General features: G+C 37.4%; 2 protein-coding genes across 2 annotated transcripts; both read right to left on the minus strand.

Annotated features, from left to right (window-relative positions):
- Positions 1-617: 617 nt before the first annotated feature.
- On the minus strand, positions 618-6,331 carry LOC133520603 (uncharacterized). The gene is made up of 3 exons (XM_061855109.1): positions 4,784-6,331; positions 3,569-4,529; positions 618-1,763 (listed from the first exon to the last, which is right to left on the minus strand). The coding sequence occupies exons 1-2, from the start codon at positions 4,899-4,901 to the stop codon at positions 3,574-3,576; spliced, it is 1,074 nt and encodes a 357-aa protein (XP_061711093.1). The 5' UTR covers positions 4,902-6,331; the 3' UTR covers positions 618-1,763; positions 3,569-3,573.
- Positions 6,332-6,452: 121 nt separating this feature from the next.
- Positions 6,453-13,136, minus strand: LOC133520604 (protein C activator-like). The gene is made up of 7 exons (XM_061855110.1): positions 13,020-13,136; positions 12,849-12,934; positions 12,417-12,544; positions 11,688-11,850; positions 8,328-8,456; positions 7,962-8,108; positions 6,453-7,042 (listed from the first exon to the last, which is right to left on the minus strand). Exons 1-7 carry the CDS (start codon positions 13,057-13,059, stop codon positions 6,818-6,820), a joined length of 918 nt encoding a protein of 305 aa, XP_061711094.1. The 5' UTR covers positions 13,060-13,136; the 3' UTR covers positions 6,453-6,817.
- Positions 13,137-16,993: the final 3,857 nt, after the last annotated feature.

Below are 16,993 nucleotides of genomic sequence, written 5' to 3' on the forward strand. Positions count from 1 at the left end.
TCGAAAATACGATGAATCGCGACGCGAAAACACCTGTCCATCATACATCTCTTATCCAAGATTCAAAGAAAAAAAAACATTTAAGTCGTGGTTCCCAACTTCAATTTGGTTCAAAAATTAAGAAGTAAATCTTAAGTAGGTATAAGAGCCTTCTTACTCACGGGATTCATATTACCTATTAGATGATCAAACGAACTTCTCGAGCGAAGTTCGATCACTATTATATGAGTCGTTTCATTCGAAGATATAACATTTACCAGGTAGTCCTTTGAACCTACAGGCGACTTTTGCACGATATTAAGAGACAGTCAATTGACTATTGAACTGATTTTTAGTTCAGTCATTCGTTCCCCTACCCTTTCCGTTCGTTCCACCGTTATAGTTGCTCATTATCTTTAGAGAAAACGCAAAACTTTTTAAATTTGGGGTCGTATTAGGGAGGGAGGGTTATTATATCTTCGAATGAAACGACTCATATAATAGTGATCGAACTTCGCTCGAGAAGTTCGTTTGATCATCTATTATATTTCGTTCGTTTCATTCTTCAGATATAACATTTACCAGGTAGATGTTTAGAGTCTTAAAGTTTTGCTTAAGGTGGAATGAAACTATAGGTATATAGACACGAAATCAATATATTTCTTTTCTTCTTTGACGTGACCTTATTGGTCAGTCATCTAATATTAACAATTGTTCATATAATCAAAAAATCATCTACTTATGATCGATAATCTTATTATCTAAGGATTGTCACTTGTATTCGGCAAGCAAACAGATCTCGCAAAGAGTCCTTCATCCGATAGTGGCCTATTATAGAACCGCGCAAACGACGTAGACGCCGAGGTCCAGCCTGCTGTGCGGCGGATAGTGTCGACGCTGACCCCGGCGCGGCTCGCGGCCGACGTGGCGGCGTGGCGCACGCTGTGCGTGCTAAACACTGTCATGTCAATGCCACTTTCCGACAAAACATTTTTAATCCATCTGCTGATGGTTTGAGAAGTTGCAGGTCTATGTGGAGTCTTGTATGTCAATAACAAATGTCCTATGCTATCAACTCTCTTATTTTTTGTTACAAAAATATAATCTCTGAGAGTTGTAGCAGGGCATATAGAAACATTATCTTTAAAATATGGGAGGAAGAGGACCGGTTGCTCTCGCCCGACAGCTGATGTTTTAATTATGTCCGTGATTCCAACTTTGACACCGTTTGTGGTAATAACAATATTTTCGATTTTTATAAGCGATAATGTTTGAACCCTATGCGCTGTGCATATGGCCAGTAATGTAACTAATTTTTTCGACAATAGTTCCAGGCTTATACTTGTATTTGGATACCAGTGAGAGACACGGTTTAAAACAACCTGAGGGTCCCATGTATGGTTATACTTGGGACCGTTCGGTCTTTGTTTGTACGCACCTTTAAGAAGGCGTTTCACGCAATCGTCCGAACCGACACTGTCTCCCAATAACAAGGATAAGGCTGAACGGTGACTATTCAGTGTGCCGTATGCACAATTTTTGTTAAATTGTTCTGTTAAAAAAGACAATATTGTCGATTTTGGGGGATTGAAAATTTCAATAGAATTAACGGTGCAAAATTGCCACCAGAGCTTATATGTAACTTCGTATTGTTGTATTGTTTTGTCGGAGAGTGATGCCAACATCAGTGTTATAGCCTCTGGTGGGGAGCCTCTTCGACTGAAGGACTGTTGCAGAGCTTCGCGACCCCCAGGGTAAGCCCCTTGTGTAGGGGATGGCAGTCCCTGTAATGGGAATGAAGCAAATTTTTATTCGGGTTGAGAAACATTATCTCCGAACTAAGAAGGCTCTGCAATAGGGGGAACCACGGTTGCGATGGCCAAAAAGGAAACACTAATATTCCATTTGCTTGATCGTCTACGATCTTTCTAAGGCATTTTAAAATTAACGAAAAAGGGGGAAAGGCGTAAAAATATTTTTTACTCCAGTTAATTGTAAATGCGTCGACCGCTATCGCATCTGGGTCGCATTTCCATGACACAAAATTTTGGCATTTTGCATTGGAACGAGAAGCAAATAAGTCTATTGTTGGTTTACCAAACCGGTGTACTATAGATTCAAACGCTCTGTCCGAAAGTTCCCATTCGGTGTCAGGGTTAACTATTTTTCTAGACTCTGGATCCGCAATATTTTCTTTTGTATTTATATATGATGCAAAGATCAATATATTTCGCTTCTCGCACCATTGCCAAATTGTACGAGACAAATCGTTTAGGTGTGGAAACTGTATGCCCCCCATGCGATTTATATAACTTATAGCGGTCGTGTTATCAACCCGCAACAAAATTGCACAATTAGTAATATTTTTTGCAAAGCTCTTTAATCCGAGGTAGACAGCCAGTAATTCTAAATAATTAATATGAGAATCTCGTTCTGAAGATTTCCACGTGCCATTAATCTTATTTTTCCCACAAACCGCACCCCAACCTGAGTTGGATGCGTCACTGTAAATTTCGAGTTGAAAATTAGGATTTCTCATGTAATTATTTGATGAACTAATATTATTTAACCACCAGTTAAGATCGTCCAGTATGGTACTAGAAGGTTTCATTTTAGCTTCAAAATTATCGTTATTTTTTAATAACTCGAGATATTTTTGCCTTTCTAAGTTTTTTGTGTAAACCCAACCATATTTTACAGCGGGACAGGCTGACACTAAAACTCCGATGAGTTGTGAGAACTCCCGAATGGTACATTTAGGGAGCCTTAGAAATTTACGAGCCAATTGTGCAATTTTGTTTCGTTTATCTTCGGGTAAGGCAATGGTCAAATTTTGGGTATAAAAGTTAAACCCTAAAAATTTACAAGTCTGTTCTGGATGTAAGGAACTCTTGTCGTAATTGATAACAAATCCTAGACATTGCAATAGCTTTAAGGTTTCCTTAACATTATTAAGACATTCTTGAAAAGAGTCTCCTATGCACAGAATGTCGTCCAAATAAATGACAGATTTGAGACCTCGCGATCTCAAATTAGACATCACTTCTTTCATTATCTTTGTGAATACTCTAGGGGCTACAGATAAACCATATGGCATGGATGTAAATTCATATGTCAGATTATTAAATTGAAATCTCAAGTACTTTCTGTCATTTATATTTATAGGTATAAGCAGATATGCTTCTGTCAAATCTATTGTGGCTAAAAAACCATTTTGAGGAATGAGTTTTGAGGCCGTGCGATAATCCTCCATCTTAAAATGACAGGGAGTAATAAATTTATTGAGACCTCTTAAATTTAGGATAAAACGCTTTCCTCCGTTAGGTTTTGGGGCAAGAAAAATCTTAGATATATATTGGTTTTTGACCTTAGGGCACTCAGATATGGCTCCTAAATCTAACAGCTTTTGTATAGCTAATTTCATATCAGCGACTTCATTTTGTTCAAGCGTGTTTGACGGAACAAATGTTTGTTTTACGTCTGAGTTAAATGGGATTGAGTAGCCATGGCTGACCCAGTCCAAAACCATGTCGTTCGATGTTATTTTTAGCCAACAGTTATAATAATGACTTATTCGGCCGGCATGTACCTGCGTTACGGTGCATGGGCACGTGTCTTGGTCGCGGGAGATGTCTTGGCCGCTTGTGGAGCTGGAAACGTCCGACGGGTGTAATTCGTCTGCCTGCGAGCACCTCTCCGCCCCCCCCTGTTCGACGCGTAACGAGGGGGCGCTGACCAGTTTCCCGAGTATGACGCTCGACTTGTCGACGGCTGTGCTGGCGTGGGTTTCTTTGGGGACGTTTTCTTGATTTGAAGACCTTGTTTTTCAATGGTCTTAGCCGCCTTGATTTTTTCGCCCAATTTATTGCCAAATAGGGTATCATCACGTTCTGTATCTTGAATAACTTGCAAGAACGTCTTATCGAGACTAGGAGTGATGAGTTTTATGCGACTCTGAGTAGATGACGCATGGAGGTCACACAGAATGCGGCAGCCGTTACTGAGGTGTTTCATAGCTTCGATTCCGTTGGCATCGACACATTTAATTAGTATATCCATGGCCCTGTTGACGGCAGCGATCCCATGGCCGAGTTGTTGCTGCGTTGTGGCTAGATTTTTATCTCGGTTCCGGACCATATCGGGTACGGCTGCTGAAATTTCCACGTTTAATTTTGGTGCCTGTAACAGTCGACAGTTGTCGGGAACCAAATAGTCTTTTTGTATTTTATCTTTGGTTTCCTTCGTCATACCTTTTTTGAGTAACGGTAACCAAAGTTTCGTTAAATTGTCGTGGATTTTTTCGCCATACTCGGGGCTAGCCTCGGTCGACTCCCCGAGAGCCAGCAGCATGTCCGGATCGAGCTCGGGTTGAGCTGATGACAAGGGTAAATCTGCCTGATTTTCAGGTGCAGGAATCCCGTTATTATGATCTGGCATCGGTACATCACTTTTATGTTCCGGTACGGGATTTTCGATGTTTAACTGTGGTTCCTGTATAATAGGATCATGAGCCGGTACGGAACCGTCTGGAATTTGTTCCATTACAACATCTAAAACGAAAAATAAGTGATTATTACATTTTATGAAAAATATTTTCTCTTGGGGGTAGGTTGCGAAAATATTTGTGTCGCAGAGTAACGCGCATCTACTTAAGACTGCGCGCATTGTTCTGCTTATTAAATTCGTTGGAGACTCGCGGTCAACCCCGATGGTTATGTGATCATAGTTAGAGACTCGCAGTCAATCCCTATGTCGGCTCTTTTTAATCACTTCTTAACACCAAATAATATATAAACAAACTTACCTTCATCTTCCGATGAAGACGAATCATAAATTATCCTGTATCGTCTTTTATGATCCTCTAGTCTTTTAATTTTTTCACGGTAATAATTTAACTTTTCTTTAGCTGTGCGCTTCGACATTTTTGTCGTAACCGAGGAGCTAAAGTGGCGCGTGCGTTCGTCGCCGTGCACGAAAAAAGAATGAGCAACTATAACGGTGGAACGAACGGAAAGGGTAGGGGAACGAATGACTGAACTAAAAATCAGTTCAATAGTCAATTGACTGTCTCTTAATATCGTGCAAAAGTCGCCTGTAGGTTCAAAGGACTACCTGGTAAATGTTATATCTGAAGAATGAAACGAACGAAATATAATCCTTCGAGACGTAATATTACCCAGACCGTGATGAAATGGGAAAACAAAAGGCTCCCAATGTTACGCACCTAATGTTTTGTGCGGGTCCAACTGACGAGTATTAGCCCAGGCTGTGAATACAAGGAGAAACCACATCTAATTTGGCGATCGTAATAGTAGGTAATTTCACGCCCCGCCGTGTTGATCCGTGAAGGGAGCCAACACTTCTTTAATGAGTATAAGGGAGGAAGTCTTAAATTAAGGAAATCTTATTACGAAATTCCGACGTGTGTCGTCGGCTAAAAGCTAGGGCGAGGGATCCATGCGGGCTCTAATGAACGTGCTCAAAATTTATAACACCTTTAACCTTTTAGTCATTTTGTAAGGCGGACATGACCTCGTATTACGCATTAATTTTCATGAAAGTCTATTTTTGCTCTTTTAATGGGTCTGGATAAATTGCGCAATGCTGTAATGTTTTGCGAGGTTTTCGTATTTAAGTCTTTTCAACGCGTTGTTAAAATTCTAAGCGTGAGCTGTTTAATTGGTAAAGTTTGTTAGAACGGTACCGCTCTAGATAGGATCTCAATGAACCCGTGTACGCGCGCGCTACTTATATACCGATATGGCTTGAGGACGCCTTACGTTGCCGGACTTCTGGAGATAAAATATGATAAGTGGAACTCCATCATCAACTTAAACTCTCTTACCTAATGCCTAATAAGTTCTCAAACTTACCCTATAAAATAAGTGATTTTTGCTCGCCCAAAAAAATACAACCTAACATATTTTGAAACCATAGAAAATTTAATTTTTATTTATAAATGAGGTGTCAGCAGCTCCGATATTACGGTCCAGATTGTAAGGATAACATCGGCTAAAATTTCGACACAGAAATTCCATATGAAAATAATATCATAATCAGGTTATAGGTAAACCACTTAAGTAAAACCTTTCTAGTATGTAGTAGAGAAGTGCTCGATAGGCATTCGTAATAAAATTAACAGTTTGCTTACTCATTATGATTATTGACTAAGAAAAATTCATGAATACTTCCGCTAAACTAAACAACAGCTAAACTGTGGAATGAACGATCGCCTGTGGTATTTCCGGACAGTTAAGTACGACCTTTAAACCATCAAGAAAAGGGCGCACTCCCATCTTACAGGCTTGCAACGCACTTACAAGTCTTACAACCCTTCTGGCGTTGCGAGTGTCTATGGGCGACGGTAATTACTTACCATCAGTCGATTCGTCTGCTCTGCTTTGCCTTCTATATCATAAAAAGAAACATAGCATCGAAAATTTAAGTTAAATAACGAGAACAAAAACATCTAATTATTGTCAAAAAATATTTATTATACATGCTATTACGCTATATTTTTTCTCATACCTATTATTAAATGCGTATTACATATATACGAGTACACCGATTTATTCATTGCTTTGCTTGTTTCCGTACCTAATAGATATCGTGGTTATTGATTTATCAAAATAATCAGTTGATAACACTTGATAGCTGACTTACTGAGCCTAGAAAATCTAATTCTAACTGATAACATCACAACATACAATTACATTATAAATACTACCAGACCTATTTGCCAAAATGGCGTGAGTGGCTTAAATTTTTATTCACTGTATTATTTTAAATGGACTTGACGGACCTACGCTTCCTCTAAAATACCTATATGCCTAAAATATTAGCTCAGAAGATTGACAAACGCCATTTGAATTAAAGTGAGGAATAAAATAACGGAAGCACCAGATGTAAAAGTGCTCGCCGATGAAACCAGGGGTCTGATCCAGTCGGTGTAGTTGGATACCCTGGTGTAGATCTCAGGATAAGAGGTGGCCGCGCAGTTGCTGTGCAACGCCAGGATACCCGTCAACGTATTGCCACATACGAGGGCGTTTCCTTCGTCACCCTAGAATATATAATAATAACTTTGGTATAAGTAGTAAGTAACTAAGGTCTAGTTTTTCCCACAATATTTATGTTTGTAAAACCATTGTTGAGTAAGTAAATCTGACTATACCAGTCAGCTGCTTGACAACATTTCATATTAATAATTTTCCTTCCTTCCCAGAGCGAGAACCATTCGGAGAAAGACACATATAGAACGTAAGATTATTTAATGTACTTATTTTCCAATCATTTAGAAAAAAAAAAAACAAAAATAGTTGAAGCGGAAGTTGCAGCACTATGAAAAGTTTGTTTCCGGTTATCCGGTTTGTCAACTTCGGCACTTGACCCTATTGATACGAGTAGTAGTTCATCATTCTTATTGTTCAGTCTTGCACTTTTCGAATGTTTAAAGTTGATAATAAAAAGTTCATTTGGGTTATGTAAAGTTATCAATATTACGATGTACGTTTTATATACTACTGGATATTATAATAACTATTTGTCTCGTTCGAAAACAATAATGCAGCTGATGATCATGTTTTAAAGTAAATATAACTGACAATTAAAGGGCAATTAAGTTAAGAAATTTCATTTATATAAATGTCACGTGCGCATCAAGATTTTTTTATTATTTGATGAGATTTTTAAAATGTGTGAAACACAGCATGTGACGACATCTAGCCGATATTAGAAGTTTGTTGTATACGCCCTTTGGATCAAAGTAAGAATCTGAATCGACTTTTTTGGTCGTAAAAAAAATTCGTGAAAATACGATGATAATAATAATATGTAAGTATCTTAAATCTTCGCGATTTTTTGACCCAGACAATAAAAATTAGCACTCAAAAATATGAAATATTGTCAATTAGTCTTAAACATATATACAACTGTTCACTTAGAACAGAATTTATAAATATAACTGTATGAGTATTACTTACATTGCAACTTGAAGAAACTATATCATAAGACACTGCGCAAATCATAGAAGGTAAAATGTTCGGTAATCCATGCAGGGGATTGTAGACTGACGTGCACACTTGCTGGTTGTAGATGTAAGTATTGGCGTATTTCTGCTCAACGTTAGCCTGAAATAATAAAATGTTAAATTAACTAATTAAAAATAAACTTCATAAAACATCTTAAGAGAGGGCATCAAGTTATAAAGGAACAAAATGTACAAGTATGGCGCGCCGTGCGAATCTTGCGACGGAAGATTTGGCGATAACGGATATGTGTCAAATATCCATCAAAGTTTTAATCAGCAAAGTTGCCGGATATTTTTGAGAAAAGTAAATTTCACTAACCGTGACTGAAGATACAACGGTAGCAGCACCCCAGCCCGCAACGACGCAATCAGTAAAGTCAGCAGGGTTGTAATTATTCGCGGGCAACGACAAAGGGACCACGGTTGAATTTGCGAAAGGTGTATTTAGCTGTAAACAATAATGTTAAATATAGTGCTAAGAAAGTTTAACAAAGCGTCGATGCTGGAAATTTGTAGTTTGACGACCAGTTTGGCCCAGTGGGTAGTGACCCTGCCTACGAAGCCGATGGTCCCGGGTTCAAATCCTGGTAAGGGCATTTATTCGTGTGATGAGCATGGATATTTGTTCCTGAGTCATGGGTGTTTTCTATGTATTTAAGTATTTATAAATATTTATATATTATATATATCGTTGTCTAAGTACCCTCAACACAAGCCTTATTGAGCTTACTGTGGGACTTAGTCAATTTGTGTACTAATGTCCTATAATATTTATTTATTTATTTATTTGTAGTTATTATCCAATAGTACATTACTATTAGAGGCCGGGAAACGTAGGGTTGCAGGCCAAGTAGATATAGACCGGATAGAGATACGCGGCCGGCAACCCCGTTTCTCGCCGAGATTTGTATAGTGCTTTTCTCAAACTTGCAATTAAAACAAAAAAAAAATAGTCAATTTGTTTTGTGGCGAACTACTCGGCTCGCCACTCTACCAGTGGTGTACAACCTTACGCGCGTAAGTCCGCGCGCCTGCGCGATGCGCCACCGCCGTTGCTTAGCAACGAATATGCACACCAGATCACCGTACCAAGCTAACTGAAAAATATTATTTTTTGATGGTTGAATGCCAAGACGTTGTGTCACAATTTGACGTTAAAAAACAAAAGAAGGTTGCTTAACAGTCCTGGGTGTGTAAGGCAGTACGAAATGCCTTTACATATTATCTTCACTCATCGCACCTGTAGGCCTAGCACATGATTGGCGCGAGAGTATATCGCGGCGAGATAGACTACCCGTCTTTTTCTATTCAGTAAAAAAGGGACGGGTAGATCTCGCCCCAATCATGTGCTAGCCCTGCTGATATGTAGTATTTCCGGACCTAATTTGACGTAAGTTATGTCATCATTTCATAGCAAATTTTTAGAAATAGTACATTACTATAGAGGCCGGGAAACGTAGGGTTGCAGGCCAAGTAGATATATACGGCTGAGCGTAGCGTAGCCGGATAGAGATACGCGGCCGGCAACCCCGTTTCTCACCGAGATATGTATAGTGCTTTTCTCAAACTTGCAATTAAAACAAAAAATTGTAGTCAATTTGTTTTGTGGCGACCTACTCGGCTCGCCACTCTACCAGCGATGTACAACCTTACGCGCGTAAGGCCGCGCGCCTGCACGATGCGTCACCGCCGTTGCTTAGCAACGAATATGCACAATAAATCACCGTACCAAGCTAACTGAAGCTAGTTGATGGTTGGATGCCAAGACGTTGTGTCACAATTTGACGTTAAAAAACAAAAGAAGGTCAATCGGATTAACACAAAAACGTGTGCATTGGTCATTACATTCTTTCTTCAACGCGCTCACGTTCAGCTCGCGCGCAGACAATATCGCCTCGAGTGTAGTGACCAACGTAGCACACTTGTCTTGTATTATAATATACTTTTTCTCAAACTTGCTATGAAATGATGACATGACTTACGTCAAATTAGGTCCGGAAATACTACATATCAGGTGCGATGAGTGAAGATGATATGTAAAGGAATTTCATACTGCCTTACACCTAACCGCATAAGTTCGATAATTATTATTATTTTTTTTTTTTATACTACGTTGGTGGCAAACTAGCATACGGCCCGCCTGATGGTAAGCAGCCTCCGTAGCCTATGTAGCCTGCAACTCCAGAGGAGTAACATGCGCGTTGCCGACCCTAAACCCGCCCCCCCCCCCCTCATTGAGCTCTGGCAACCTTACTCACCGGCAGGAACACAACACTATGAGTAGGGTCTAGTGTTATTTGGCTGCTGTTTCCTGTAAGGTGGAGGTACTTCTCCAGTTGGGGTCTGCTCTAGATCTGGAATGACATCCACTGGCTGTGCCCTACCACACAAAGCGAGATGACATTCACAATGCCCATACCTCTCTTTTGGACGTAGTTTAAGGACGTACCCGGGTCCAAATGTGTAAATGTAAATTAAAGTATAGTGCATAATCTGACCATTTTGATTGGAAAAACCACTAAAAACTACGACAGGCTTGTTTACATATTGATTATTAGTGTTTAGTATAAGTTTATACATTTGCTACTAAACGCAAGCACTATTTCGGACGATCGATATTCGAAATGTCATTGATATGAAATATTTTTCAATTGTTAGGTGGATTTAAATAATAATGCCCATGGTACAACAGCGCTATTAATTACTTTTTACGTAAAAAGTAAAAATATATATATACCCTCGTATAATTAATGATGCATTTAGTTTCCTGAAATGTACTTAGCCATACCCCGAAGTTAACAGAGTTTAAAGAAATACCGGGTATTAGAATTATGTGCCTAAAAGCGGTTTAATAAGTTACGAGTGATGGTGTTGAAAAATGATAATCATAAAAAGGTCCGCAGTTTTATTCCAAGTTATAATGTGCAGTAGAAATAATGGTGACGGGTTGAACATTGTCATTATAGATTTCTTGATAAAAATACAGAAATCGCGAGCTTTTTCTCACTTTATTTAAATTATTTAGTTAAGTAAAAATATTCTTATGTTATTATTTAATTGCCCTTTACATTCTTCCTAGTAGTCAACATCCAGGGATGTACATACCATGTTGTCAAAACTATTAATAACTTATATAGGTAGGTAGCTATTCATAGTTTGCTTTGCAGTACTTAATAGTTTCGTATCTAATCAATCATCTATGTCGTTATCTAAATTCAAAGCAAACAGTGCAAATGGATTAGTCATGTACCCATCTGTTTCTAGGAATTTGACGATATCTCTGTTATAATTTATAATTGACCTATATATATATATAGAGTTGGATTATAGATTGCATATTTTCATGATTTTACCGACATGGTTAGTAAGTAGTTGTTTAAACAGATTGACAGGCCAATTCGAATGTATACTAACAAAAAAATTGAAATCAATGTGTCATTTTTAAACTAGAAGTAAATTAATTACTTAAACAAAAAAAAGCAGATGTCATTTTTGGTATTTTTCGAATTGATCAATGAATAAATATTTGGAGATATTCGTTTTGTTTAAATATCTAGATGTCAAATAATTTCGTGACCCACTATCCTGTTAAAGATGCTCAATCCAAAGCCTCTGACGTGCTAGCTAAATTAAATTATATAGTAGATGTCTGTAGGTAATAATGGAAATGCATACTTACATAAACGACAGCCAGATCACCAACATAAGACGGAATGCCGAGGTAATTTGGATGCACGACGAACTGAGCGATATTCCTGACTCTTTCAGTCGAAGTATCGTTGGATAGTAAATACCCACCGGCGAACACCCGGTAGTTACCAGTGTTGATTGGAGTTGGCGTTCTATAAATAATTAGTGGTCAATTGAGTTCCTTATCTTAGAGTTTCTTTGTTGTATTTTAAAGGTTGCGGTGGAAGATCAATTTGTCTTTCTCATATCATAGGCTTCCTAGGATTGATCTAGAAGGCACCCAACCACAGCCAAGCCGAGGTTATGTTTTTTTTCAGCTTGCTTTTATAGTATATGGAAGTGAAGGTGGAGGTAGCTATGTTACTCAATACTCAAGATTTTATTGCAAATTCACAAAGTAGTTGTACAGTTGGTAAACTTATAAGCTAGGTCTTTGTGAACCCTGTTGGGCACTGCAATATTATTTACAATTCCAAGCAGAGGAGAATTTGTGATTAATTATCTTAATAAACAATAATAATGTAAGTCATATTTCACTTTCCTCGTACCCCGAATGAGAAGTAAGAGTTTACATCGGGTGAAAGCACCCATTTCTGACTCGAAATTTTAGCCAAAATATCTCGACAGAAATGGGTGGCTTTATCCCTTCCACTATCCTCTCCAATCCACTAGACTAGACATTCAAAAGGCGTATAGGATGGTTGGTGATTGAACATACCCATAAGCGTTCCACTCATACATACACGAAGCCGCCGTTAATACGTGCTGAAGGGTGATGAGTGCTCCTCCGCACCTGTGCCCTCTGGTCGCTACTTGCGTATTATTGGTAATACGTTGTATCGAGACCTGAATTAACAGATATGCTTTTACTGATTCATCAACTTGTATTTATGCATAAGGGTTGAATTTGAAATTAATGTATTTTTTACGTTTGTAATTATTAAATATACACCCGGAATAAGTAAAAAAAAAAATACCTTTATTTTTTTTTGGAGAAGGACAACTAGAAATGATTAGTTTGTTTTAAACCACAAACGTTACATATACAATACAATACAATTACTCTTTATGCCTCTCTCTATCATATAGTATATGGGTTAGTTTGTTTAATGATAACTTTTTACGAGATACTGAGAAGAATGTTTATTACCGCGTATGGAAATTGGAGATTCGCTGCAACTGCCCCGTTAGCAATTCTATTCGTTGCATCGTTCACATCAACGGACACTGCACTGCCTATAAACAAAAGTTACAATACGATTAACCTCATTATAAACCTACAAATTAATTATTGTTACACTAATTTGAACGGATCACCTACAGGCAATTGCCAAAGTTAAAACGTTAAATAGCGTGAACATTTTGCCCGGTTAGAATTTTTTATATTTTCCACAAGAATATCAACTGTAAATGGTAGCTGCAAACAGTTTACAGGTTTTAAATATTAGTCTATTATCTGAAAACGTTATCAAATTTAAGACATGATTTATACTTAGTCATACCTATTATTTTTAGAATTTCTAAAATATAACAAACATTCTCATACTCTGGTATTCTTACGATGTTTTGGTTATGGATGAATTTCTGTCTTGTCTTATTCATATTTATGGGTATCGTATGAGATAAGATATCAAACTTAAGTATTTATAAAGAATATCGGATTGTAAGCAGGAACCAACATTAATCGATTGATAAATAGGTACTTTACCGCGCGATAAAGTAAGTTAAGAATGCGATATATACCTTCATATAAAGTATATGTGTCACGCCGGTTTCCGAGTATGATTATAGTCTAAAAGTAAAGAAAATAGGACTCTGTGTTCTTCAGATACGGATAAAACCTGGCTAGAAAGATAAAAAAGTTATTTTTTACCTTTAAATACTATCAATTAATTTGTTGACATACTGACTTTTTAAGATTTTTTTAACGATTCGTAGAGCTAGTCTAGTATGCAGGTGCTCCTCGGCACGAATATAACTGCAGACTAACCATTATTGGAGCTGATTGGTGATGTATAGAACAGAAATCTTTGCGCCAGGGTATAATATTGTTTCTCTTTATCCATATATTATATAATAATATTGAGCACGACGAGCCTTTTGAATGCCAAGCCTGTCTGATGATTCCACCTTTACAATATGAAATAAAGAAAATAGAAATAAACAACATTGCCTCAAGAAATGCTCTTTGTTACTTATACTACCAATGCATATAACTAGGGAAATAATTTTTATTTAATAAATATTTTGATTTGTAGTAACACCTACTATATACCTATAGTCTAGCTAACCATAAATTCTGAGACAAAGTTAATCATCCAAAGAGACTATGATTTTAGTAAGTGATTCAAGTTCACAATTTTACTTTTTGGTCAAAACTCATATCCAGAAGACGAAACTTCTCCCCAGACCTGAATATATATAATATGAGGCAACGTACTGACACTCGGTTAGCTAAAATTTCATCATCTGTATAAAAAAAAATGTTACGTATCTTAGAGAATAAGGCTTGTATTACGTGACACATAAAATTAGTTTGTGTAAAAAAAAAGCTAATCGGATCGAAATTCCCGAGAGAAGTGGTGTAAAAGTGGTCCGCATTTTTGAGGCGTGTCGCGTATTAACGCAAGGGAGGATACAATCGAATAATCATAAGAATTCCTAATTCGTAATAAGTTTATCTATTTAATATGTTAAACTTAGCTTAATAACTTTTAATTTATAGTCGTAATGTAGTACAATGAAACATACAAGTGAACTACGCGCCATCTATTCTAACTTAACCTAACCTTACCTACTCTAACTTTAGAATCTTGCGTGCACACCTCGCAACTCAGATCAGGGTGTTTAGCCAACGTGCCAACGTGCCAATCGTTATGCTCAGTAGCGTAGCGTAGTCATCTCTGTCTATCACTCTTCTATATTAGAGACAATTGCGTTTTGTTCTACGAAGCGTTAACGATTGGCACGTTGTGTTGTGAGGAAGATAACCTTTTTATTTAACCCAGGCGTTTTGGAAATAGTTATTTGTTTTACAAGGGGGCAAAGTTGTTGTTTAACCGCTTGTGCTAATATTGATACCCGAGCAAGCGAAAGATTCCAAAATTGAAACACGAGCGTAACGAGTGGTTCGAGAAGTGGAATCTTGAGCGTTGCGACGGTTTCAATAAACAAACTTTGCCTCCGAGTGAAACACAAAAATTTTCACCACACCAACACAAGGAAACTACTAACTATGAAATACCAAAAAAAAACAAATTAAATCAAATCCAAATGAACGTAATAAAAAAAAATAATTCAAAATCATCATTTATAAGGCAATTCTACTAGCTAACATAAGGAAACAACTCAAAATTTGCATTTGATTACTTTGCCCCACATGTGGACAAAATACTACTTTCTCATTCGTTTTTGAACAATCAAGGGGGCCGTTACCAGTGGGTGTGGTGAAAAATATTTTTAAAGTGGAATAGCAGAGTTTCTGAATAATCGTAGCGCTTTTTTAGATTACAATACGGTTGCCAAAAAATATAAATAGCAATCTTGTACCCCTTCTCTAGTAAATGAATCGATTTGAAAATTGATTTCTTGACTTTAGGAAAGATAAAAATAACGAACATAGTCTAAAACGCACCATATTTTTTTTATATTTTTTTCACAAAAGCTAATGTGTCAGAAGCCAGTTGGCCAAACAGCCGCTTAGAAACAGGTGGTAACAGCGACGATCCGAGTTCGATCCACGGACATGTATAGAGATATTACTTTTTTTTGGCACTTGAATTTCATATTTTTTATTGAGAGATTTTTTAGTGTGAAGCTCGAGTTCCGCGTATCAGTTTCAGCTTGTACAAAAATGTTTATGAATTTGTGAGCAGTGTCAATAATTATTATTGTATCGAATATTTTTTTTATTTTGTATTTGATAATCAATAATATACTACGTTTATTAATAATAATATACTTCGTTCCAACCGAGTGTTCTACGACACTCACACACTTTTTTAAGTGTAGGCATCATATATTATATTATGTGCGTGTAAAAATATTATCTCTTTTTCCGAGCGTAATGAGATTGAAGCTGGTAGACCGATTAATTTTCATCTTTGATGGTAACGCAGTTACACGATGTTACACATAATAACAAACGTGGATGTTGGCTTGGTCGTTTTGGCTGCGATTACGAGCACATTTGGGGGGTTGGTTATACTCGTTAATGAGAATGTTAATGCTTTGACCTCCGTCACGTTTTGTAAATAACCCCCGTGCCACGTTGCTTGTGATGGGTGAGGCTCGCTGTTGAGGCAGGAAATTATCGTATACGATGCATTTTTAACTGTTCGTATTTTGTAAAAAATAAACAGTGGACTGGAAAAATTTGACGCTAGTTTTTTCCCATTATACAAGCCGGAATTAAAAAAATGTGCATTTTTTACGTAACGTATTGCCCAGAAATTCGCGCGTTCTCCTCAGATTGTTGGGCCATCTGATTAAGAGGAAAAATACTACAGTATTGCCTATTTATTTCTTAAACGTTTGCACGATCAAAAAGACATACTAAGCATTTGTGTCTAATTCCGAAAGAATCTCCTTTTGTTTTCAATAAAAGTAAATTTATTGTTTTCTTACCCGCCCCTGAGGCCACGCTTCGTGCTTTTTGTCAGACATTCGTATGCTGATATGGGGCCCCTAATAAAAATAAATGGTATCTTGCCTGATCTAAATATTAGGATACAAATTCAGGCGAAGCACTATACATCTTCTTTCGCATAAACTATGCCCGGATCGTGCAAAAGTTTTGTTTTATTGTTTTCTGTATTATGTTTGGTTACGCTTTCGAGTCGCTGTGATGCTTGAATTGATATAAATTGAAAAGAGAAACTAAATATTACGCACGCTATATTACCCAAATTTGAATACTATCTGATTTATACTTGGTCTTATAGTCTGATTTATGGTGGAAGTCTTGTTGGACATTAAGGTAAGTATTATAGTCTGTTTTATGGTGGATGTCTTATTGTCTAGTCATCTAATGTCATGATCACGCATGATACGATTTTTTTACCCGATAACGACAATACCAAAGGGAAGGCCTTATGATAGTATAGTAGTTGTGGACGGCCCCGACATAATTAATACCGTCATCTGATCTTTGTGTGGGTCAGTGATTCGTAGCGTCAAAACTAGTGAACCGACAGCCGACTCAGATGAATACTGTATGACTTTTTGACAAATAAAGCCAACTACTCATTCAAGAGTACGTCTGAGACACATCATCTACTATGCAATAATCATCAT

This window comes from Cydia pomonella, chromosome 8 (assembly GCF_033807575.1).
Source record: "Cydia pomonella isolate Wapato2018A chromosome 8, ilCydPomo1, whole genome shotgun sequence".
NCBI lineage: Eukaryota > Metazoa > Arthropoda > Insecta > Lepidoptera > Tortricidae > Cydia > Cydia pomonella.

Bases quoted from the DNA above. Each gene is read 5' to 3' on its own strand.
- LOC133520604 (XM_061855110.1), bottom strand. From the start codon at position 13,059: ATGTTCACGCTATTTAACGTTTTAACTTTGGCAATTGCCT. The intron at 8,457-11,687 runs GTAAGTATGCAT...TATTGTTTACAG, and splicing joins GTGATCTGGCTGTCGTTTAT to CTAAATACACCTTTCGCAAA. The intron at 7,043-7,961 runs GTAAGTAATACT...TATATATTCTAG, and splicing joins TAGTTTCTTCAAGTTGCAAT to GGTGACGAAGGAAACGCCCT.
- LOC133520603 (XM_061855109.1), bottom strand. From the start codon at position 4,901: ATGTCGAAGCGCACAGCTAAAGAAAAGTTAAATTATTACCGTGAAAAA. The intron at 4,530-4,783 runs GTAAGTTTGTTT...TTTTCGTTTTAG, and splicing joins GTCTTCATCGGAAGATGAAG to ATGTTGTAATGGAACAAATT.